This window comes from Impatiens glandulifera, chromosome 1 (assembly GCF_907164915.1).
Source record: "Impatiens glandulifera chromosome 1, dImpGla2.1, whole genome shotgun sequence".
Lineage (NCBI taxonomy): Eukaryota > Viridiplantae > Streptophyta > Magnoliopsida > Ericales > Balsaminaceae > Impatiens > Impatiens glandulifera.
This window is the reverse complement of record NC_061862.1, coordinates 160,112,753-160,137,901: the sequence shown is the minus strand read 5'-3', so window position 1 is coordinate 160,137,901 and position 25,149 is coordinate 160,112,753. Positions and strand designations below refer to the sequence as shown.

The window sequence follows — 25,149 nt, the reverse complement described above, 5'->3', positions numbered from 1 at the left end:
ACATTTAATAAACCAACAATTAAATAATCTAACCTAACATTCAATAAACCAATAATCTAATAATCCAACCTAACATTCAATAATTTCCAGATTAGTTTTTTAAATTCGTTTGATTGTTAGATTATTTGGATTATTGGATTATTGAATGTTAGGTTAAATTATTGAATTGTTGATTTATTGATTGTTAATTATGTTAGATTGTTGAATTGTTGGTTTATTTCAATGTTAGATTATTTGATGTTATGTTAGATTATTGGTTTATTTGATTTAGATTATGTTAAATTATTGAATTGTATGTTGATTAGGTTATGGTAGTTTAATGAATTATATGTTAAATTATTGAACTACTTAGGTTTATGAATAATTTAAAAATAATATACTTTATTTGACATAGTAATATTTTGTCAGTCCTAACGGAAATCTTTGACAAAACATTAATGACTATACTTTGTATTGATCCAAAATATATTAAAGGGTGACAAATTCATAGAATTTGCTAAAAGGTCTTCGGGTAGATCAACGATTGTATGTTCTTGTGTAAGGTGTAAAAAAAAACGATTATGTTTTTTAGTAACAATATTAAGCTAGAAGAAATCGTTACTAATACTTTATCCGTAACGGTATTAATTATAAGAAAACATTTACTAATATTTTATCAGTAACGGTATTAAGCATAAGAAAATCGTTACTAATACTTTATGAGTAACGGTATTATGCATAAGGAAATCGTTACTAATACTTTATAAGTAACGATATTAAGCATAAGAAAACCGTTATTAATACTTTATCAATTACGATTTTATCTTTGATAAAACCCTTACTGATGTTAATTTTAGTAATGGTTGTTTAGTCGTTACTAATATGATTTTCAGAAACGGTTTTAAAAAGTCGTTACTATTTTATTATCAATAAAGCTTTACTAGTGAAAAAATGGGTAATAGCTAGTATTATCGCCAATTGGTTTAAAGATTAATCACTATTACTTTGTTATTACCAAGGTAATAAGTATTGGTTTTCAAACCAATCTCTATTACCTTGAAATAGCGGTTGGTCTTTAAACCAATTGGTATTATACATTAAACCATGAAAAAAAGGCGCCAACTTTTCTTATCATTATTTTTCTGTTCAATTGATTGCTGCCGCTCTCGATTGTGTATCTGATTTCTAAATTTACCAAGCGCGCCAAGACCGATGTTCATCGGAGTCGCTACAAGGTTGCTGTCGATGCTGATGAGGGTCGTCGAAAGAGGGGAGATAACTTGGTTGAGATCCGCAGAAATCCACACCGTCTGCAGCCGATCTCAGGAGAAAACAACCTTATTCGCCTCCGATAATGGGGAAACTTACGAAGCCGTCCTGGATGATCCAGATGTCGACATCGCCTATATTCTAGAAGCCTGCGAAGAAAACGACTTTCAGTTCATGGATTCTACAATGTGGATGCATAATCCTCGCACTGCTAAGATGAGAGAATTCCACGATGATCCCCTGCTTTTTGGTCAGCTTAAGAAGGTAATCAATTGATAACGAATTACTGAGTGATGATTTCAATTCAGTGATATGATGATTATAGACATGATTGGGATTACTGTTTTTCAATTTGTAGCTTTGATTCTGAAACCCTAGCCGAATTTTGAATGCAGTTTGTGGTTCTAACTGTAACAGGTGCACAGCGTCTTCAAATTCGCGGTTAAATTGGAAAGGAGTGATTTGCTCAGACGACTATCTACATTTAAACTCTTGTAGACCATGGTTGGTGAGATAGTGTTTTTTCTTATGACTTTTTCTGCGACATTCCAATTAGTCACTTTTTAATGGGTTTTTTCACCTCAAACTTTTAGTGACAAAGTAGATCTCAGCCAATACAATGGAATTCAATGGCAAGTTTTTAGTTAAATAATGATATTGTGCCAACATCAGGAACCTTCTTACTTGCTGATCCATCTAAATGTATGATTGATGTACTAATACTTTGCAGCTTGCTGTTTTAAAAGATGAGGATGATATATAATACATCCTTGAGAACTCTTCAAAATGATAAAAATATCAAAAAAATAGGTTAAAGAAAGAATTTGCAGAAGATATTTGGTTTGACTAGTAAATAGTTAGGACATTCCATTTCTTTGGTATTCCTTGATTGTTCATTCTTTGATAGTTCTCATGTGTTGCACGTATGTTCTGAGGAAGATTATTTAATGTTGTTTATTATTCTCTCAAATTATTCTTTTTTGTTCATAAACATTTTCTCATTTCCATTTAATAGGCTGCCAGTTCATTGACATGTGCTAGAAGAGGCTGGATGAATATTGATGTTGATAAGATTGAGTGTGAGTCGTGCAATACAAATCTAGTGTTTCTTGTATCAGCTTCCAGGACTCCTGACGAAGGTGAAACTTTATCTATTGTTTTTGCATTGATCTCATAGGTGATATTATGTACAATTATCTTGTAAAATCAATGAATTGCAGTCTTTTACTTGATCAGGGATCAGTAAGAAAACCTTAAATTCTGAATAATTATTGTGATGTTTACAGTCTATTTAGGTAATGAATTGATTTTTTTTTTTCAGTATTGGATGTTTATGATACATGTGTTTCTATGGGGTTACTTTTTTGGAGTACTAATTTAGTGGTTAAAACCAGTAGCAGCAATAGACCAAGAAGGAGATGATAATAGAGTGTTAGAGGAGATGAGACTTAGATAGAAATAGGTGGGAATATAGAGTCGTCTTCCAGCTACAATTCATCATTCATTATAATCTACCCCTTATATACTACTCTTAATGGGCCTAACCTATTACAATAAATGTCCTCTGGCTCGTGACAGTTTCTAGTTGGTGCTTCGTACCTCAATAAGTTCATTTATCCTAATGGGTCTCTGCAGTTTGAGGGTTGGAGCAGCATGATGTGAATGAGGAAAATTGATATCTTCATTTCTGATTTTCAATTTCTTGAGTTGTGGGCACCTTTTTATTTTCATTCTTGTGGTCCCATGGGAGAGGGGGATTTTGTAGTTCCTGATAACTGATGAATTTGTTCTTTGGATATTCTTGATGAAGCTGATGGTTCTGCAGCAGAGTTTGCCAAACAGTTGGATGCAAGGCACAAAACAACCTGCCCTTGGAGAGGAAACAGCTGTGTAGAGAGTGTGGCTCAGTTTCCTCCTGCTCCACCATCAGCTCTTATCGGGGGTTACAAGGACCGTTGTGATGGACTTCTACAGTTCTCTTCCCTGCTAGTTGTTTCTGGTACTGCAATTGAGCAGATGCAGTCAACTCGAGGCCCCAAAATTGAGCGCTTACTAGCTTGTTCAGTGGCACTTGCAGCCGGGACAGAGAATTGCTCAGTAACTGAGAAAACTCGAGATGAAGCCTTCAGCACATATTACTGTGTATGATGTTTGGTAAATTTATTACGTTTCTTAAATATCTTTGATTTTTCCTGTCTAATTTATTGAGTCTCTTTTAGGCTCAGAAGCTGATAAGCTTATGTGGATGGGAGCCAAGGTGCAATCATAATGTTCAGGACTCTAAGCTTATGTGGATGGGAGCCAAGGTGGCATCATAATGTTCAGGACTCTGAAGAGCTTTCTGCTTAGTCAACGTCCTGTTAAAGGGAAAGGTCATCTGCATGGTGCTGCCCCTAGCAAAAAGGCATTATCTTCTACCGGCAGAAAAGATCTGGGGAAGAAAGAAGTAATTGGTCCAGAGGCTAAATGTGAATCTAGATCACCTTTACTTGATTGTAGCTTATGTGGAGCCACAGCTAGGATATGGGACTTCCTAACTGTGTCTCGTCCTACTAATGTTGCCCCTACTACCATTGGTATCCCCGAGAGAAGCAAGAAACATGTCCTGACAAGGGGAGTAAGTGCAGCAAGTGGAATTAGTGGATGGGTTCCTCCTGAGCTGGTGGATGATCAAGATGAAGCTGGAACAACAAATGTTGGCATTGACTTGGCCCTAACAATGTGTGGTGGAATCTCCTCTCCTCAATTGCACATGACAGAGATGTAAGGATAAAATCGCTATGCAAATGTGGGAAGAGATCTAAGTATTTATTGATTAATAATAATTTTGTTATAAGTATTTGTTGTTATAGTATTTGTTGATTAATAATAATTTTTTTTTTTTTAAAAGGAAAAGGTATATAGCGATTAGTTAAATTACCAATCGTCAAAACCTTAATGAGTATCAATCGACCAATCGTTATAAGTCTATAGCGATTGGTCATCTACCAATCATCGTGGCCAATTTTGGCAACAACGAGCAGATTTCTACCGATTGAAGACGATTGGTATATGACCAATCATTATAGGCCTATAATGATCGGTTTGAAGGTTAATAATGATTAGTTTGTCTATCGTTAAATTTTTTTTTACTAGTGCTCGTTTACGATTGTAGGGCTTTTCAGTAACGGCTTTCGCCCTTATTAATACTATTTTTTTACTAGTATCGCCCTTATTAATACTGTTTTTTTAGTGGTATATATGAAGATGGTAAAAAGCTCCTATGCCTTAATGACTTTAGCACTGCATTGAATCTATTCTAACCACTTATTTTTTTCTTAAATCTAGAACATATTCATCTCCATTCTCTAGATCATTGCCTTCTAAATTTTGAACATTGCTTTCAATCCCAAAAAGCTGTTTGTGATATCACCCTCACCAATTTGCTCACTTTCATCAGAACCTTCTTCAATCAGTAACTTGTAAACCAATCAATGGTGATTTTCTACAACATTTCAATTCTAAGCTGAAGAAATTAGATAAGCCTATCTGTAATGAATTTGAAACTATTCCCTTTCTTATTAATCTAGCAGACGCCATTTTCATCGATTGAACAATCAAATGAAACCAAGAAAATTGCAGAGAGGAATGAACTCAATCATTTCTCTTCCACCGGTTTTGTATGACTCAAACTAGTAGGAATCATAATTATAATTTGAGTTGACCTAAAATTCACCTCTAACCCAAAATATGAATTTAAGTAAAAATAATTTGATTTGAGTTAAATTTGGGTTAAGTTAGGTTAGGCTAAAGATACCCAAATTAACCAAATAAAATAATTTTATCCTAACTCCATGCTTAATCTTTCCCCCTATCCTCTACTTCGCATAACTCTCACTCACTCACTCACAAATACAATATTAATTTTCTAATTTATATATTTAATTAATTTTAAAATAGAAATAATGTTATAATCAAATGTGATTAAGTAAAAAATGTTGAACTGTATTAAACGAATTAAAACATATTAAAATGTGAAAGGTGTATTAAACGGGCTAAAATATGTTAAATGAGTTTAAAATGTGTTAAATGACTATAAACATGTTAAAAATGACAAAAATGAGTCAAATATTTATTAAACGGGATATAAACGTATTAAATAAGTCAAAAATGTGTTAAACGAAACAAAAATGCATTAAATTAATCAAAGACGTGTTCAACGAGATATAACATGTCAAATATTTGTAAAACGAGTTAAAAATTTATTAATCGAGACAAATATGTGTTAAACGGATCAAAAACGTATTAAATTGATTAAATATTTATTAAACGGATTAAAAACTTATTAATTGATATAAAAATGTGTTAAACATGTAAAACGTAGTAAAGGAGTCCAAAATGTGTTAAACTGAAAAAAAAAATATATATATAAAAAATAGTTTAAGTTACCCAATAAAAAAATATATATAAACTAGGGGAATAATATAAGTTGAATTACGAGTTCAATCAATTTAATTTGAATGGAATATATGTTCACTTTAATATTTACTTGTTTTGCTCATCCTAATCTAATTTATATGTCGACTACGTTATTCTTTTCATTATTAATTTTTAGTAATTTTCTTTATTTTAAAATATAAAATTAAATCTAGGGATTTTATCGCACCTTCCGTCAAAACAACTATATTATTTTTTTCATTCATAATTTTCCGTTAATGTAATTTTCTTTATTTTAAAATATAAAAATAAATTTAATTTATAATGATATCATTTTTATTTTATAAAATGACAATTAAAATTTTTTAAATTTGAATAAATGTGTATCTTGTTAATATTATTTTTTAATTGTTTTAATTATTTAATTATTGTTATATTTAGATGAATAGAAGTAACATTAAAAAAAAACTTATTATTATAGGTATATACTGTTAAAATTAGGTATGAATTAATAAAAATAGGTATGAATTAATACAAGTTTATTTAAACTCGTAACTACTATTAAAAATAGGCTCGTTTAACCTATTTTATTAAAAATATGTTATTTAGTCTTTTTAAAAAAATAGAATTAAATTTTTTAAAATTAAATATTCATATATATTCTTTTGTCATTATTTTTATTAATTATTATTAAAAATATGCTCAATTAACGTCTTTTAAAATTCAAAGTTAATTTTAAAAAATATATATATTTATTAATTAAATATATATATATATATATATATATTATTCTCTTTTTTTATTAATTAATTAATAAACCTTATTTGATTTTTTTATTATTATTTTGTCTTCTTTCATATATCAATTTATATTTATCTTTCTTCACTTTTAAATAATTTGGAATATTTATGTCTTCGTTTGTGTTTAAGTTAAAATATTAAAAAAAATAAGACAATTCACCCCAATTTTATCCACTCAAATTTGAACCCTTTTATAGAATTGATGTTTTTTGTTAGAGAAACCAAATAAAAACATTATTTAGCAATCCAAATACACAAAGTTCTAAAAAAAAAAATCTACTTCTGTATAATTAAATGGGTAACCAATTCAATTAAGCAAAATATCTTTTCCAACAATCAAACAATTAAAGAAATAAGACACTGAGATTTTACATGAAAAACTCCATTTGGTAAAACCACATGACCCTTAGGCCACTTAAATCATCTAATATATAAATGGGTATACAAATGTTATCAAATACAAACTTAGAGGTAATATAATAAAACGCATCAAATAACCTCATTCTAACTTGTCATTACAGCATATATCATCATCATCAAAGATGGCTAGCCAAAACCAAAGGCAAAAGAAGACTGTTTGTGGCTTAAAGCTGTTGATCGGAGAAGAACAGAAGAAGGGTTGGTGTTCTCGTCTACACTAGGGGTGTAAACGAGTCGAGTCAAGCCGAGTACCATACAACTCAAACTCGACTCAAATTACATTGTAAATACTCGAACTCGAACTCGATCTCGATCGAGTACCAAAATGTATACTCGAACTCGACTCGATTACAATTCGAGCTACTCGACTCGAACTCAAAAATTAATTTTTTTAATTAAAACTATATTTTATAACTAAATAATATTTCAAGCATAATATAATATATATTTCACAAACTACACTTATATAATCACAATATTATTTAAAAATAAGAAATATAAATCCCATCATATAATTTAAAGATAATCATTCAATCACAAACATCTCATTTATAAATTACAAATGAAATGTTAATCATAAATATTAAAAGTTTGACAATATGATGCATTAGTTATATAGTGATTTTCAAATTCTACAAGATTCAAAATATGAAATATTGAAGGGCTGAAGATAATGAAAAAATTATTCCGTTAATATTAGAATCAAAAAAATAGATGTTTCAAAGTTTTTTAATAAAGAAAGAATACGAAGGATGGTGAAAAGAGAAGAGATAGAAAGATTTGACCGTTTGAAAATGAAAAGAGAAAAGAAGTGATAGAGAGATTTAACGGTTTGAGAATGGAAAGAGAAGAGAAAAATGGAAAGAGAAACAAAAGAGATGAGTTTGATTATTTAAAAATGGAAGAAGGAGAGACATAAGATTTGAGAATGAAATCTTAGAAGGCATACAGAATTTTTATTATAAATATATTTATATATAGATATAATATATTATATATATATATGGAAATATATATAATATATAATACATAATATATAATATATAATACATAATATATAATATATAATATATAATGAGATACTCGTGAGCTATTCGAACAACAAAGGTAAAACTCGAGCTCGATTTTATAATCGACCTACTCGAACTCGACTTGAACTCAGAGCTTTGATCGAGCTACTCACGAGCAACTTGACTCGTTTACACCCCTAGTCTACACAAACTAACATGTTCGACTGGTCGAAGGCTGTTCGGTATCCTTCTATATAGAGAACAGAGTGTATATGGAAGAGGGAGTAGAGATTAGAGAGAAAAGTCACTTTTTTTTTTGTTAACTAATTAAATGCCCTAATGGGCTTTATTTTTGGTCAAGTCCAAAACAATTTGAGTTGACCCAACAAATCTCCCCCCTCAACGCAATTTCACAGGCTCCAATAAACCCGCTCTCTCCCGACAATCTTTAAACTTGTTCTTAGACAAGGACTTAGTAAACATATCTGCACCATTCTCATTTAGATGAATCTTCTCCAAGTTCTTCTCTTTTGCCTCAAGCACATCACGTATCCAATAATATCTCACGTCGATGTGTTTAAATCTCGAATGAAAAACTGATTTTTTTAAGAGATAAATGGCACTTTGAATTTCGCAAAATAAAGTGAACTTCTATTGTTTCTGGCCCAACTCTTGTAGGAACTTCTTCATCCACAACACCTCTTTGCATTCTTCGATAGCTGCAATATACTCAGCTTCTATATTAGACAAATCAACACACTTTTGTAACTTTGACTGCCACGAAACAACACCGCCTGCAAAGGTAACAAAAAAACCTTATACGAATTTTCTTGAATCAACATCACTCGTCATACCAGAATCTGTAAAGTCTTTCAAAATAAGAGTATCACTTCCAAAGCATAAACGTACTTTCTAAGAGCCTCAAAGATATATATGAGAATTTACTTAACAGCCAACCAATGATATTCTCCCGAGTTGGAGAGATAACGACTAACAACACCAATTGCGTGTGTTATGTCCGGTCAGGTAAATACCATGGCATACATAAGACTACCAACTATAGAAGCATAAGTTACATTCTTCATCTCATCTTTATCTTTCTCATTTGTAGGATATTGTTTAGAACTCAACTTGAAATGACCTACAAGTGGAACTGAAATCGGTTTGTATTTTTTATTGCAAACCTCTCAAGTACTTTTTCAATGTACTTCTCATGCGATAACAAAAATGTTATGTTCTTTTTGTCTCTTATGATTTTCATGCCTAGGGTCTGTTGGTAATCTTATCTCGTAACAATTACACGTAAATAATATATGAAAACAATACAATAATAATAAAACAGATACAACATATTATTTAAGAGATGAAGAAAAATCTTCGTTTGCTCCGAGGCCTATGGAATCACAGTTCCCTTAAAATAGTTTCACCGTCTCTCGTTTGTGCTGGAGAGTTTCGTCAATGGCTGCTTCCCAGGGTACAACGGAACCTACAATGATTTAGCACAGAAAACCACTACAACAACGAACTAGACAAAAGTACCTGAATCAAAATCACCGGGTTTCGCATAGAAATGATCGAGTCAAGAAACTCGAAGAACACTCACAAGAATACTCACAAAAACAATGAAAGACTTTAAAATTCTAGAGTGAGAAATGATAAGATAATGTATGAAGAGGAATCAATGTGAGAGGATATTTATAGTTGAAAATTAAACTCATAATAAACTCTTTAATCCAACGGTCACTAATCCATCATCCATTTATCCAACGGTTATCCTTATTTGCCTTTTCATTATCTTTGCAAGTTACATCCAACAATAAGTATTTTGTAGTTACAATAACAATTAACACCATTTGTTAATTGCCTCATTCAAAACATTAATGTTAATACTTAATTGTAACAATTAACAAATTTAATTCACAATGAATTTGATGTGAATTTCATTTGAATGAAATTTCACCTTAATTCACATTTGAATTTGATGTGAATTTCATTTGAATTAATTTCACTTTAATTCACATTTGAATTTCATGTGAATTTCATTTGGATTAACTTTACTTTAATTCACATTTGAATTTCATTTAGATTAATTTCACTTTAATTCACATTTAAATTTCATGTGAATTTCATTTGGATTAATTTCACACTTAATTCACATTTGAATTTGGTGTAAATTTCATTAGCCCAAATATCATTTCCATTTAATTAATTGAATTAGTTTAATTCCAACAGGATATTTTTCACTGAACCCAAATCCTTTATCACAAAAGATTTGTTCAAATACCTTTTGAGCTTCTCAATCTAAATAGTTAAACAAAAAAAATGTGCAGCCAAACTAAGAAAAGAAATGTAATTGAAAAAGATTATGTTCTGTCGTCAAGTTGTACAATAACTAAAATCTCTTTTTGTCGGATTCTTATATGAAATTCATCAATAGCAATTTCGTAACAAATTCAATATTTCATTTATCTTCTAAAAGATTTGTATTTGTTAAAAATATGAGTCATTGGATTATCAATTTCTTGTTCATTCATGATATATATTTTTATTTTCGTAGTTTGAACCTCCTTTCTCAATATATTTATATGAGTGCATCATAATCATCACCATTGAATCTAATTATTTGCAAGAATTTATAACTTTAACAGGTTTTTGCAACCGGATAGGAGGGACACTAAAAGTATTTTTTTCAATTAAACTTCAAGAGATTAAATTTAATTGGAAAACAGATAATATTCACAAAGGAAAATATGAAAATATAAATATTGCAAATGCTTATGAGTAGGATATTTTTTCTAGTTTATCAATTAGAGTCAAAGATATGAAAATCTATTTTTGATATTCCTAATCAAGCCAATATGTTTATGAGATGGGCTCTTTATATTCCTCAAGCAGCTCTTGAAGAACATAATCAAGCTCTTGAATAAGTCCATGAAATTTGGGTTCCAAGATATATATAAACTTGTGTTGGTGACCATTACCGATTTTATTATTTAAAAGGTTGAAAGAAAACAATTTCAAACTTTGTCGTCCTTATTCAAAGCGAGGAAATGCCAAAGTCAAGGCTAACTCTCTCCTGCGCTAGTTAATCATATGTCATCCTTACAAAATTGAGAACAAATCTTCTAGATTGTTAATCTCATTTTTTTAGCGAACTCTCTTATAACATCTTCAGGTTAGTGTTTCACGAAAAATTACACACTTCGAAATTGATTGTCACTTAGTTAAAAATAGATTTCTCATTCTAAAATAAGTTCATACAACTTATTATTTTGTTTGCTGAATATTCATTAAGTTTCACAATGAAGATAGGATGTTAAGATTTATCCTAACTACCTTAAAAAGGATAACTAATATGAATACAATTTTTTACCTACTAATTGTTATTCATACTTGTTTATTTATTTTTTAATTTTTATGATTTTATAGTTAAGGTTTAAAGATTTAGGATCTTTGATCGAAACTTGTTAAAAAAAATAATAGATAAAAATGAGACATTGTAGCCCGCAAACAAACTTAATCATTTAATCAGGCGCAGAATTTACCGGCTGACAGGCTTGAACCCATTAACTTAAGGTTAGTATTCACCTCTTATTGTCGCTAGACTAAAGAGGGGATGACAGAACCATGTTAATAAGTTAATGGTTCTATATTACTAGTTTTTAGAGTACTTTGTCAGCCATTTTGTTCCATTACAAATTCCATAATAGTTATAGGTGTAGTAGTAAGAAATGAACTCCATTGCTACCAATGGAGGGTAAACAGTCCCATTACAAATGTTGTGTTCAAGATTTACACAAGTTGTTGATCCAGATTCATCACATTGAATCCCTTCTTATAACATTTCAGATCATTAATTGCTTTCTAAATCTAGAACATGTTCATCTCCATTATATATCTAGATAATTGCCTTCTAAATTCAGAACAACCAAATCATTGCTCTCAATCACAAAAGGTTGCTTGTGGTCCAATTCATGGCTAATAATATGAACCGTCTTCATCTCCGATCTGCATTGAGAAAGCAAACCAGAACAGACGGATGAAATCAGTAACTTGTAAACAAATCAATGATGATTTTCTACAAAACTTCATTTCTAAGCTGAAATGCTGAGCAATTTTACCCAAAGATCAACATAATATATAAGCCAATCTGTAATGTAATGAAGTTGAAATTATTCCCTTTCTTATTAATCTAGCAGCAGCATAACAGACACCCTTTTCATCGATTGAATCAATCAAATGAAAACCAAGAAAATAGTTAATTGAGTATTATAAAATAAAATATTAATAATAATTTAAATTATGCTTTCTCTTCACACGATAATAATGAAGATGCTCTCTCTTTGGCATGCAAGGAGCATGCTCTATTAATAAAATCAGTCAATAGTCCTTTTTCACCACACTTTTTTATTCTTCTTATTTTTAATGTAATTTACTTTATTTTAAAATAGAAAACAAAATTATAATAATATATATATTTTTAAAAATATGACATGCGTTTCGTGTGCTCTGTCTACCAATTAAGGGTTTATATATACCATTTCTATCTTCAATTTGTTTTCACTTTCTTCTTTCCTTACTTCCTTCCCTGTAAAAGAAATCAGGTTCCAATCAAAAAAAAAAAAAAATAAGCGACTGGACTTAACTAAAGTATTTTTTACTCTCTTCTTCCACTTTCTTATTGAAATGAATTATTTGTTTACATTCTTCTTAATAGCAAGATCCTGGTATTGTAGGATCGATCTGGAACACAGGCGTGGTACTGTTGTTTTCCTTCATGGATCGAGCTTCGACCCCAATCTTTCAGCTACTGGATTGTGATGTCTCAGGTTCCATTCCATGAAATAAACCGCATGAAAACTTTGTTATAAATTTATCAATGAACTTCTATAAAATTATTTTAAAAAAGATTTTGCTCTCTCAAATGGAACAAAATGCTTACTAATTTACAATCTCTATTTCTGATTTCAGTTTAACCATCTAATAAATATTAAAATAAAATAATAATTATTTAACTAGTTTTTACATTATTGATTAATTTTAACTAGTAAAATTTATTAATTAAACTATTTAATACATTTTTACTTTAATATTTATTAATCTGTTTTTGTTAAACAAACATGGGAAATCGGAAATTAAAAAAAACTTAAATGAAGAAAAATCATGTTCAGTTGAAATTGTACAACAATTAAAATTGCTCCATGTCCAAGCCATTCCTTGTGAATCATATATGAAATCTCACTTAATCCCATTTCGTAAAGATAAAAAAAAATACAAATATGTTGTTGCTGCAAGGTACTTAGTCACGACACATGGCTGAAAAAAAAAAAAAACCCACGACTCAGCGAAATAATCAGCCCAATTTTTTATTGAAGGTGACTTAGTTTAGAAAAACTTGAGGGTCTCTACTTGTTTAAAATATATTATTTATTAATTGAGGAATAAAAAATAGGGTAAACACAGTGAAAACTTTCACTAAGTATGTCCGACTATCTAATTTATTTCTGGAAGAATAAACACTTAATCAAAGATCAAAATAATAGTTAAAAAAATGTCATAATAATCTGCTTTTGTCATATGATCAGTTATTGAAGGATCTGCATATGAGACCCGCGCCAACATATATCCGTTTTTGGTGATATATTTAAACGAACCACATTACGTTTACCAAAGCAACAAATGTACTATTCTATATGACTATAGAATTAGTCCTACTTTATTTTGTTGTGCCATTTGGTTTGGTATGGTTAATGAGACCCTCTACAATCATTCTTATTGGATATATATTTTGTTCAATGGTGAGTTCTAGCTTATTTTTGTTATATTTTATGAATTTGAATATTTTTCATACTAAATTTAATGTGTTTTTTCAGGGAATGCTTTTAGTTTGGTTGACAGTGATGGTCCAAAACTGGTCAACAATTTTAACTTGTGCATCTGTAGTTATGACAATGGACATCTCAATTATCAGAACCTCTACACTATCCTTTTCAATTTACCAAGCTATAGGAAATTGTGAGCTAAATATGATAGCATATGCTTTCTATTATCTAGTATCGGCATTCGTTATCTTTCTTTGGTTACTTGGTTTTATTTATATCCAAAATTCAGCCGGATGAGAATATGGGTTTGAATTTTCCACCTTACTTATGATAGGAATTTCTATAAGCTTCAAATTTAGTCTCAACTTCTACAATAATGTGAATCCTCAAAGGCGCATTTTCTGTAGATTGTTATGTGTTCTAGTGGCTGCCTATCGTAATCAAGATATACAATTAACGGATGAAACCGTTTACTATTTTGGGTTGAATAGGATGCAAACAAAGCATGTGCAATCAGAAACCCACAAAATCCAAATGAAAAAGGATTGTCAACAGTTGAAATTGTACAGAAATTTAAGTCTCTTCTTAGACTGATCCCCGTATGGAGCTCATCAATTATACTTTCGATGGCAATTTCTCCCGATGCCTTTCAAATTTTGCAGTCACTAATGGGTAATAAGTTGCACTTCTATTTGACGTCTGAAATATTTGTCTTATTCGAAGTAGGCGGGACTATGATTGATTTATTTGCTTACATCATAATTTGCTATGTAATTGGAAACATACCAATCCTTACGAATGCTAAGATAATGATAGCCAGTGGATTATGTTGTTCTTGTGTATTCATGTTTGCTTTTGTTGTCACGGAGACTGTTAGAAAAAAATCAGTTAATGTTTCAATATGGTTCCTCCTTCCACAATACCTTTCAATGGGGTTATCCTACGAATTTTTCACCGGATCCAATTTTTATTTATAATAATGAGACGTCACCAAATCTGGTTACTCGAACCAGCTCTTTCAGCGGACTAGGAGGGGCAATTGGAGGAGTTTTTGCAATTCAAATTCAACGGTTAAATTGGATTCAAAAGTGGAGAACATATAACATCGACGAAGGGAATTATCAATACTATTACCTACTTATGGCAGAGTTTTGCTTATTAAACACAATATAGTTCTTATATTACAGTAAAAAGTATGGAGATCTTCATGCTGAATGGCAATATCCATTTTTCAGCTGAAGGTCAAGATCTTGAAGCAGCTCCTCAACAAGCTCCTGAAGAAGCTCTAGAAGAGCCTGATCAAGAATTTAATGATGCTCCTCTACCAGCTCCTCAACAAGCTCTAGAAGAGCCTGATCAAGAACATAATGATGCTCCTCAACCAGCTCCTGAAGAAGCTCTAAAAGAGCCTAATCAAGAACATAATGATGCTCTTTAACCAGCTCCTTAACAAGCTCCTGAAGAAGCTCTAGAAGAGCTTGATCAAGAACATAATGAACATAATGATGTTCCTCAACCAGCTCCTCAACAACCTCCTGAAGAAGCTCTAGAAGAGCCTAATTAAGAACATAATGATGCTCCTCAACCAACTTCTCAACAAGCTCTTCATGATGCTCATCAACTAGATTCTCAACAAGTTCCTAAGGAAGTTCCAGAAGAAATTGATCAAGAACTTGATGCTCATCAACCAACTTCTAACCAAGCTACCGAAGCAGCTCCATATGAATATGATTTTGCTTTTGCTCAAATGTAACAAGATTTCACTTTACACCAAATGGAAATTCTGTTGGAATATGTTTTTTCTTTTACTAGTGATTTTCACCTCAAACTGTATTGATGCCCCTCAGACTTATCGACATCAGTTTGATCAAAATTGAACATGTCAGCGTATTTTGTTTTAAACAAAATTAGCCAATATTTCAAATAGGTTTATTTGAGTTTTGGTTCTTTCTAATGGTTTTCATTTTTATTGAAGGTTTCTTTTTAAATTATATTTGCGATTATGATTCAGATGTTTTGTTTATTGTGCATTTGATAATTCAGTTTGAGGTCTTACATTGAAGACACACAACCATTACTCTGAGTCAAATCACACGCCTCATGTCTAGAGCATCAGTGATTCTGCATGATACTCGTTGGGGCAATAAAATTAAACCCCCACCAGTATGTTACTTGACTTTTGGGATTTAACAATGAGTTTAAATAATTTGAGATTGGAATTGATACAACGTGGACTAATTTTCATTTGATCACTCTGAGTTACCCCTCCTTTGTCTTTTAGCATTTGGTCTAGGTTCTTTTTTTTTTCCTTTAGTGCCATTACTAATACAATTTTCTACTCTGCACCCAATTTTGGTTAGTTTTCACTTACGAATTTTATCCGCCAGTAGGTATTATTGATTGATAACTTTGATAGGATAAAGACTGTTTTTTAAGTGGTATGTTACTGGATGTAAGCCATATTTTGTGTTATTCAATTGCTTGCTTATTATGATCTTGCCTCTTTTTTTATTCTGCTTCTTTTTGCCTCCTTGGAGTGAATATATTGTTCAGGACACTGGCAATTGCAATCCAAGATACAGGAGGTGCACCATCAATCGGACATAAGTTTACATTTACAATTTTATGTTAAGATAATGATGGCCAGTGGATTATGTTGTTCTTGTGTATCCATGTTAGCTTTTGCTGTCACGGAGACTGTTAGAAAAAATTAGTTAATATTTCAGTATGATTCCTCCTTCCACAATACCTTTTAATGGGGTTATCCTACAGATTTTTCACCGTAGGATCCAACTTTTTTTATAACAATGAGACGTCACCAAATTTGGTTACTCGAACCAGCTCTTTCAGCGGACTAGGAGGATCAATTGGAGGAGTTTTTGCAATTCAAATTCAACGGTTAAATTGAATTCAAAAGTGGAGAACATATAACATCGACGAAGGGAATTATCAATACTATTACCTACTTATGGCAGGGTTTTTGCCTATTAAATACAATATAGTTCTTATATTACAGTAAAAAGTATGGAGATTTTCTTGCTGGATGACAATATCAATGTTCCAGCTGAAGGTCAAGATCTTGAAACAACTCCTCAACAAGCTCTTGAAGAAACTCTAGAAGAACTTAATCAAGAATTTAATGATGCTCCCCAACTAGCTCCTCAACAAGCTCTAGATGAGCCTAATCAAGAACATAATGATGCTCCTCAACCAGCTCCTCAACAAACTCTAAATGAGCCTGATCAAGAACATAATGATGCTTCTCAACCAGCTCCTCAACAAGCTCCTGAAGAAGCTCTAGAAGAGCCTGATCAAAAACATAATAATGCTCCTCAACAAGCTCCTAAAGAAGCTCTAGAAGAGACTGATCAAGAACATAATGATGCTCCTCAATCACCTCCTCAACCACCTCCTGAAGAAGCTCTAGAAGAGCCTGATCAAGAACATAATGATGCTCCTCAACCAGCTTCTCAATAAGCTCTTTATGATGCTCATCAACTAGATTCTCAACAAGTTTATAAAGAAGTTCCAGAAGAACTTGATCAAGAACTTGATGCTCATCAACCAAATTCTAACCAAGCTACCGAAGCAGCTCCATAAAAATCTGATTTTACTTTTGCTCAAATGTAACAAGATTTCACATTACACCAAATGGAAATTATGTTGGAATAAGTTTTTTCTTTTACTAGTGATTTTCACCTAAACTGTAATGATGTCTCAGACTTATCGACATCAGTTTGATCATAATTGAACATGTCAGTGTATTTTGTTTTTAAACAAAATTAGCCAATATTTCAAATAGGTTTATTTGAGTTTTGGTTCTTTTTAATGGTTTTCATTTTTATTGAAGGTTTCTTTTAAATTATATTTGCGATTATGATTCAGATGTTTTATTTATTGTGCATTTGATAATTCGGTTTGAGGTCTTACATTGAAAACACACAACCATTGCTCTGAGTCAAATCGCACGCCTCATGCCTAGAGCATCAGTGATTTTGCATGATACTCGTTGGGGCAAAAAAATTAAACCCCCACCTGTATGTTACTTGACTTTTGGGATTTAACAATGAGTTTAAATAATTTGAGATTGGAATTGATACAACGTGGACTAATTTTCATTTGATCACTCTCAGTTACCCCTCCTTTGTCTTTTAGCATTTGGTCTAGGTTATTTTTCTTTTTCCTTTTAGTGCCATTGCTAATACAATTTTCTACTATGCACCCAATTTTAGTTAGTTTTCGCTTACGAATTTTATCCACCAGTAGGTATTATTGATTGATAACTTTGATAAGATATAGACTGTTTTTTTTAAGTGGTATGTTATTGGATGTAAGACATATTTGTTGAGAAACGATCTAATCTAAACACGCGATAAAAGAAGATATAAAGATAAATTGGTAAAGAATAATAAAGAACACAAGATATAACGAGGTTCGGCCAACAATGCCTACATCCTCGGGGAGTCGTCCATTCTATTGATATTCCATGGAATAATGGTCCAAGTAACCCTAGGTTACAATGTCTCTATTTATAGGAGTACATCAAAAGCCAAAAGACTAAACTACTACTCCTAAGCCCAATAAAGGCTTAAAGCCCAATTACAATATATAAACTCTAATTAAATATGAGCCCAAAACCCAACAATCTCCACCTTGGGCGAATACCGCGCTTTTTGAGATGTGATGAATAAATTATAAATCTCCACCTTGACGAATTTCACGTCCCTTAGGAAATACACGAGCCGTATCCATCAATCTTCACCTCCACTCCACTCAAGAGCCCTTAGAAGAATAACAATCTCCACTATTACGTATATCGCACCATCAAAAAGTTATGAGCCACACATCAATCTTCACTATTCGAGCCATTCATGAGATAAATCATTATACCTCCACTTCCGTTCAAAAGCCCTCAGAAGATAAAATCATAGAGTTTATAACACCTAGTAAATTTGGCAACTACGCTACTTCAGCGACTAGAGACATTCAACAACTCTTCCCAATCTTTGTTCATACCCGTTGACATATGCGGAAACTAGAATTAACAATTCTTTATTATGTCAAAATAATCTTTACCTTTGTTTGCCACAAACTGAGTGTCTTATTTTTCAAGTCCAACAACCGACTGAAAGCAAAATACCGAATAGACCCAAGACGAACTTTCATCGTCTACTTTTTCAAAATCAGATATCTATCGAAAACTGAGGACACCCAAAACGAACTTCCATCGTCTACTTCCTCAAAATAAGATATCGATCAAAAAACGAGAAGACCCAAGACGAACCTTTATCGTCTACTTCATAACAAATAAATTAGGCTATCACGACATCTCTTTTCTTTAGCTTAAGATCTGACAAAGTATTTGTCACCCATCTTGCCTTAAACGTTGCATACTCAATCAACTTGAACCTCATACTTCTCCTTGACCAAATTAGCTTGCAATCTGCTAGTTTCTTGAATCCAAAAATGCCTAGCAATCCAAGAATATTATTTCAAGATTCACTATCTCTCTTCAATTGTCTTCACCAATGCTTCAAATGATCATCTATAGTTTCTCCGAAAGAAATCAAATATCCTTCCATTTGAATTGATCGAACCTCTCATCTAGCCCCTTTTTCATGACTAGGAATCCCTATTCAAAGTCTCAATCATCCCATTCATCTAATATATGATCCACAATGTATAGACAATTAAGATAGAACAAAAGAAGTAACAAAATCATCACCTTCGAATTAATTGAGTCTCCCATCTAGCCCCTTTTTCATGACTAGGAATCTCACTCAAGGTTTTTATTTATCTTCTCACATTAGAAGATAATGCAATGATTTCTTCTCGGTCGTTTGAGAGTTGCTTTCAAGATGTCTCCACCTCAACTTATAAGTGTCTTTCATTTGTCTTCCTCTTCCTGGTCTTTCATTGATAATATGTGTTAACTGGAATTGTTTCAATCCTTAATCACCCGCCAACTCAATGCAATCTTGCAATTTGGCCTAAAGGATTGTCATGTCAACATGTCGACAATGTTATCATCGGTAAACACCATATAAATAACAACTTTCCATACTCGGTCATGTTTTTGTCAAGTGTAAAAGCACATAATCTCACCACAGTCTTCATCTTGATTAGCTCTTCCAATAAGATAAGGTCATAACCAAAAAGATACAAACTTTTTGGTCCCAAATAAGTCAAATAAAATTAAAATTAGGCAGACACTTTAAGCCACAGAAAAACAAACTTCGAGACGTCCAAACCTTGATCCAACCGTTGAAAATGTAGAGGAATGAGTTACCAACCCTCTCGACAAAATCTCAGCGCAATCAGACTCTGTTTGAATCTCCCATCGTCAGTTTGATGAAACCTGTGCGGCTGTAGACGAAAATCTACTACTAGATTTTCTCTCTACCCCTCTTTTAATTTGACTTCTTCAATAACCGGTTTCCAAAGAAAAATCTCTCAAAACTTATTTCAGCCGAGAATTTCTTCAAGTCAAAGCCCTCGCCATGGTGAAATAATGTCACCCATGTATGCCAAGACAACAATCGGTTATAATAAAACCTCCAACTAATTTTCAATAAGCATGAAGATGTATCGTTTGTTCTCCACATTTTTCTAGCAAAATCCTGCATAGAAAGAATCTAACAAACCATATATATGATTAGTGCACCCTCAACTCATACCTTAGAAATTATCATTCTTGGTAGAACCCTTGAGGCATCAACACCCACTTGACAACTTCACACCAAAATTTACCGGATATTTCCAATCAAAACTTACTCACAAGGTTTGATGCAAATCCAAATTCGGCCTTTATACACACATATCAAAACCACACTCTTGCAAACAAACATTAAAGCCACCCGCTTTAATCAGAAAACCCTTTACATGTTGCATCAATTGTCTTTCACAATCTGCAACATCGAATAAGCACTCCACCTTCTTTTTCAACTCCAATTTTCAATCTCTCCATTGACGAATATTAAATCTCTTAGAAGATAAACACAAATCTCCATATTTGAGAAATTCAAGTCAAACAAGCCTCAATATAAATCCAAGATCAAAGCATACAAAACTTTGAGAATTTGATTAAAATCAAACAAGGCTTTAATTGTGAAAATTGGAACAAATAGGTCTTAAACCTATTTTATAAAAACTAGACTTAAATAAAAAGTCTTAGTTGAAAAAGTCTTAGTTGTTGACCGCTTCAAAGATTCTTGGCTTCTCTATATATATTATATTATACCATAATATAATATCTATTTATATGGAATATATATAGAGATATATATGGAATATATATGGAGATATATATGGAATATATATTGAGATATATATTTTTTCCTTTTTTATATTTTAATAGACCATATGTCCCAAATTAAAATAAGTCAAAAGAATATACCTCATCTTCTTCATTCTGGTGTTGTTGCTTACACGACGACTTTTCGTCACCTGCACCCATTGGCGCCTTCAAGAAGAACAAAAGACCATTGTCTTCTTCTCTCTTCTTCTCAAGACAACATCACCTAAAAATAAGAATTACTTTAACGACCGTTGACATCTTGTTAGCAATTGAAGATTCCGACTCAAATCTTCACAGCGGCTAATTCTTCTGCAACCAATGTCGTTTCTCCAATAGCCATCTTCAACAAAAGCACAAATATCCAACAACATCTTCAATGGTGGATAGGGTTTCCGTAATATCTTCACAAATAGATTAGGTTAAACATTCTCAAAACATGCTCTGATACCACTTGTTGAGAAACGATCTAATCTAAACACGCGATAAAAGAAGATATAAAGATAAATTGGTAAAGAATAATAAAGAACACAAGATATAACGAGGTTCGGCCAACAATGCCTACATCCTCGGGGAGTCGTCCATTCTATTGATATTCCATGGAATAATGGTCCAAGTAACCCTAGGTTACAATGTCTCTATTTATAGGAGTACATCAAAAGCCAAAAGACTAAACTACTACTCCTAAGCCCAATAAAGGCTTAAAGCCCAATTACAATATATAAACTCTAATTAAATATGAGCCCAAAACCCAACAATATTTTGTGTTATTCAATTGCTTGCTTACTATGATGTTGCCTCTTTTTTTATTCTCCTTCTTTTAGCCTGCTTCGAGTGAATATATTGTTCAGGACACTAACAATTACAGTCCAAGATACATGAGATGCACCATCAATCGGGCATAAGTTTACATTTACAACTTTATGTTAAGATAATGATGGCTAGTGAATTATGTTGTTCTTGTGTATCCATGTTAGCTTTTGCTGTCACGAAGACTATTAGAAAAAAATCAGTTAATGTTTCATTATGGTTCCTCCTTCCACAATACCTTTTAATGGGGTTATCCTACGGATTTTCACCATAGGATCCAACTTTTTTTTTATAACAATGAGACATAACCAAATCTGGTTATTCGAACCAGCTCTTTCAGCAGATTAGGAGGGGAAATTGGAGGAGATTTTGCAATTCAAATTCAACGGTTAAATTGGATTCGAAAGTGGATAACAAATAACATCGATTAAGGGAAATATCAATAATATTACCTACTTATGGCAGGGTTTTGCCTATTAAACACAATATATTTCTTATATTACAGTAAAAAGTATGGAGATCTTCTTGCTGGATGGCAATATCCATATTCCAGCTGAAGGTCAAGATCTTGAAACAACTCCTCAACAAATTCCTGAAGAAGCTCTAGAAGAGCCTGATCAAAAATTTAATGATGCTCCTCAACCAGCTCCTCAACAAGCTTCTGAAGAAGCTCTAGAAGAGCCTAATCAAGAACATAATGATACTCATCAACCAGCACCTCAACAAGCTCTTGAAGAAGCTCTAGAAAAGCCTGATCAAGAACATAATGATGCTCCTCAACAAGATCCTGAAGAAGCTCTAGAAGAGCCTAATCAAGAACATAATGATGCTCCTCAACCAACTCCTCAAGAAGCTCTAGAAGAGCCTGATCAAGAACATAATGATGCTCTTCAACCAGCTACTCAAGAAGCTCTAGAAGAGCCTAATCAAGAACATAATGATGCTCCTTAACCAGCTCCTCAACAAGCTCCTAAAGAAGCTCTAGAAGAGCCTGATCAAGAATATAAGGATGCTCCTCAACCATCTTCTTAACAAGTTCCTGAAGAAGTTCTAGAAGAACTTGATCACGAACTTGATGCTCATCAACCAACTTCTAACCAAGCTACTGAAGCAGCTCCATAAGAATCTGATTTTGCTTTTACTTAAATGTAACAAGATTTTACTTTACACTAAATGGAAATTCTGTTGGAATATGTTTTTTCTTTTATTAGTGATTTTCACCTCAAACTGTATTGATGCCTCAGACTTATCGACATCAGTTTGATCATAATTGAACATGTCAGCGTATTTTGTTTTTAAACAAAATTAGCCAATATTTCAAATAGGTTTATTTGAGTTTTGGTTCTTTCTAATGGTTTTAATTTTTATTGAAGGTTTCTTTTTAAATTATATTTGCGATTATGATTCAAAATGTTTTGTTTATTGTGCATTTGATAATTCAGTTTGAGGTCTTAAATTGAATACACACAACAATTACTCTGAGTCAAATCACATGCCTCATGCCTAGAACATTAGTGATTCTGCATGATACTCGTTGGGGCAATAAAATTTAACCCCCACCAGTATGTTACTTGAATTTTGGGATTTAATAGTGAGTTTAAATAATTTGAGATTGGAATTGATACAACGTGGACTAATTTTCATTTGATCACTCTCAGTTACCCCTCCTTTGTCTTTTAGCATTTGGTCTAGGTTATTTTTCTTTTTCCTTTTAGTGCCATTGCTAATACAATTTTCTACTCTGCACCCAATTTTGGTTAGTTTTCACTTACAAATTTTATCCGCCAGTAGGTATTATTGATTGATAACTTTGATAGGATAGAGACTGTTTTTTTAAGTGGTATGTTAATGGATGTAAGCCATATTTTGTGTTATTCAATTGTTTGCTTACTATAATCTTCTCTCTTGTTTTTATTCTGCTTCTTTTAGCCTACTTTGAGTGAATATTTTGTTCAGGACACTGGCAATTGCAGTCCAAGATCAGGAGGTGCACCATCAATCGGGCATAATTTTTCATTTACAATTTTATGTTAAGATAATGATGGCTAGTGGATAATGTTGTTCTTGTGTATCCATGTTAACTTTTGCTGTCACGAAGACTGTTAGAAAAAAATCAGTTAATGTTTCAATATGGTTCCTCCTTCCACAATACCTTTCAATGGGGTTATCCTACGGATTTTTCACCGTAGGATCCAACTTTTTTTTATAACAATGAGACGTCACCAAATCTGGTTACTCGAACCAGCTCTTTCAGCGGACTAGGAGGGCCAATTGAAGAAGTTTTTGCAATTCAAATTCAACGGTTAAATTGGATTCAAAAGTGGAGAATAGATAACATCGACGAAGGGAATTATCAATATTATTACCTACTTATGGCAGGGTTTTGCCTATTAAACACAGCATAGTTCTTATATTGCAGTAAAAAGTATGGAGATCTTCTTGTTGGATGGCAATATCCATGTTCAAGCTGAAGGTCAAGATCTTGAAGCAGCTCCTCAACAAGCTCCTGAAGAAGCTCTAGAAGAATCTGATCAAGAATTTAATGATGCTCCTAAACTATTACCTTAACAAGCTCTAGAAGAGCCTGATCAAGAACATAATGATGTTCCTCAACCAACTCCTCAACAAGCTCCTGAGAAGCTCTAGAAGAGCCTGATTAAGAACATAATGATGCTCCTCAACCAACTCCTCAACAAGCTCTTGAAGAAGCTCTAGAAGAGCCTAATCAAGAACATAATGATGCTCCTCAACCAGCTCTTGAAGAAGCTCTAGAAGAGCCTGATCAAGAACATAATGATGCTGCACAACCAGCTTCTTAACAAGCTCTTCATGATGCTCATCAACTAGCTTCTCAACAAGTTCCTAAAGAAGTTCCAGAAGAACTTGATCAAGAACTTGATGCTCATCAACCAACTTCTAACCAAGTTACCGAAGTAGCTCCATAAGAATCTGATTTTGCTTTTGCTCAAATGTAACAAGATTTTACTTTATACCAAATGGAAATTCTGTTGGAATGTGTCTTTTCTTTTACTAGTGATTTTCACCTCAAACTGTATTGATGCCTCAGACTTATCTGTTAGGATCGAGATCGTCGATAGGGGACCGGGGTCCGGCTAAAGGTAGATCACGTACACAACAACACACACAAAATTGGCACTAATCCGGTTAAAGATTAGAACCGTTCTTAACACTACACAGACTGTCACAAACTTTTGAACCTAGTTCAAGTGCGGAAGTAGTTTGTTTCAGCCTGAAGCAACTATACACGGTTCGGCTAAAGATGAGAATGAAGAAGAATTAGTTGAAATGATGGGAAAACCGTTTTGGTT

The 25,149-nt window shown here is 32.4% G+C and overlaps 2 protein-coding genes across 3 annotated transcripts; both read left to right on the top strand.

Moving 5' to 3' along the window:
* The first annotated feature begins 1,100 nt into the window (after window positions 1-1,100).
* LOC124918687 (uncharacterized oxidoreductase At4g09670-like) lies at window positions 1,101-2,391 on the top strand. 2 transcript variants are annotated; one of them, XM_047458725.1, is made up of 3 exons: window positions 1,101-1,512; window positions 1,607-1,752; window positions 2,264-2,391. In XM_047458725.1, exons 1-2 carry the CDS (start codon window positions 1,192-1,194, stop codon window positions 1,610-1,612), a joined length of 327 nt encoding a protein of 108 aa, XP_047314681.1. In that variant the 5' UTR covers window positions 1,101-1,191; the 3' UTR covers window positions 1,613-1,752; window positions 2,264-2,391. The 2 variants fall into 2 exon arrangements, with proteins under 2 accessions (XP_047314681.1, XP_047314682.1); XM_047458726.1 differs by having other exon boundaries at window positions 1,607-1,742; window positions 2,264-2,285.
* A 14,349-nt stretch (window positions 2,392-16,740) lies between these two features.
* On the top strand, window positions 16,741-17,193 carry LOC124913559 (cell division protein ZipA-like). Its single transcript, XM_047454032.1, has one exon. It carries the CDS (start codon window positions 16,741-16,743, stop codon window positions 17,191-17,193), a length of 453 nt encoding a protein of 150 aa, XP_047309988.1.
* Window positions 17,194-25,149: the final 7,956 nt, after the last annotated feature.

Coding starts and splice junctions, on each gene's coding strand:
- LOC124918687 (XM_047458725.1), top strand. CDS start 1,192: ATGTTCATCGGAGTCGCTACAAGGTTGCTGTCGATGCTGATGAGGGTC.
- LOC124913559 (XM_047454032.1), top strand. CDS start 16,741: ATGGAGATTTTCTTGCTGGATGACAATATCAATGTTCCAGCTGAAGGT.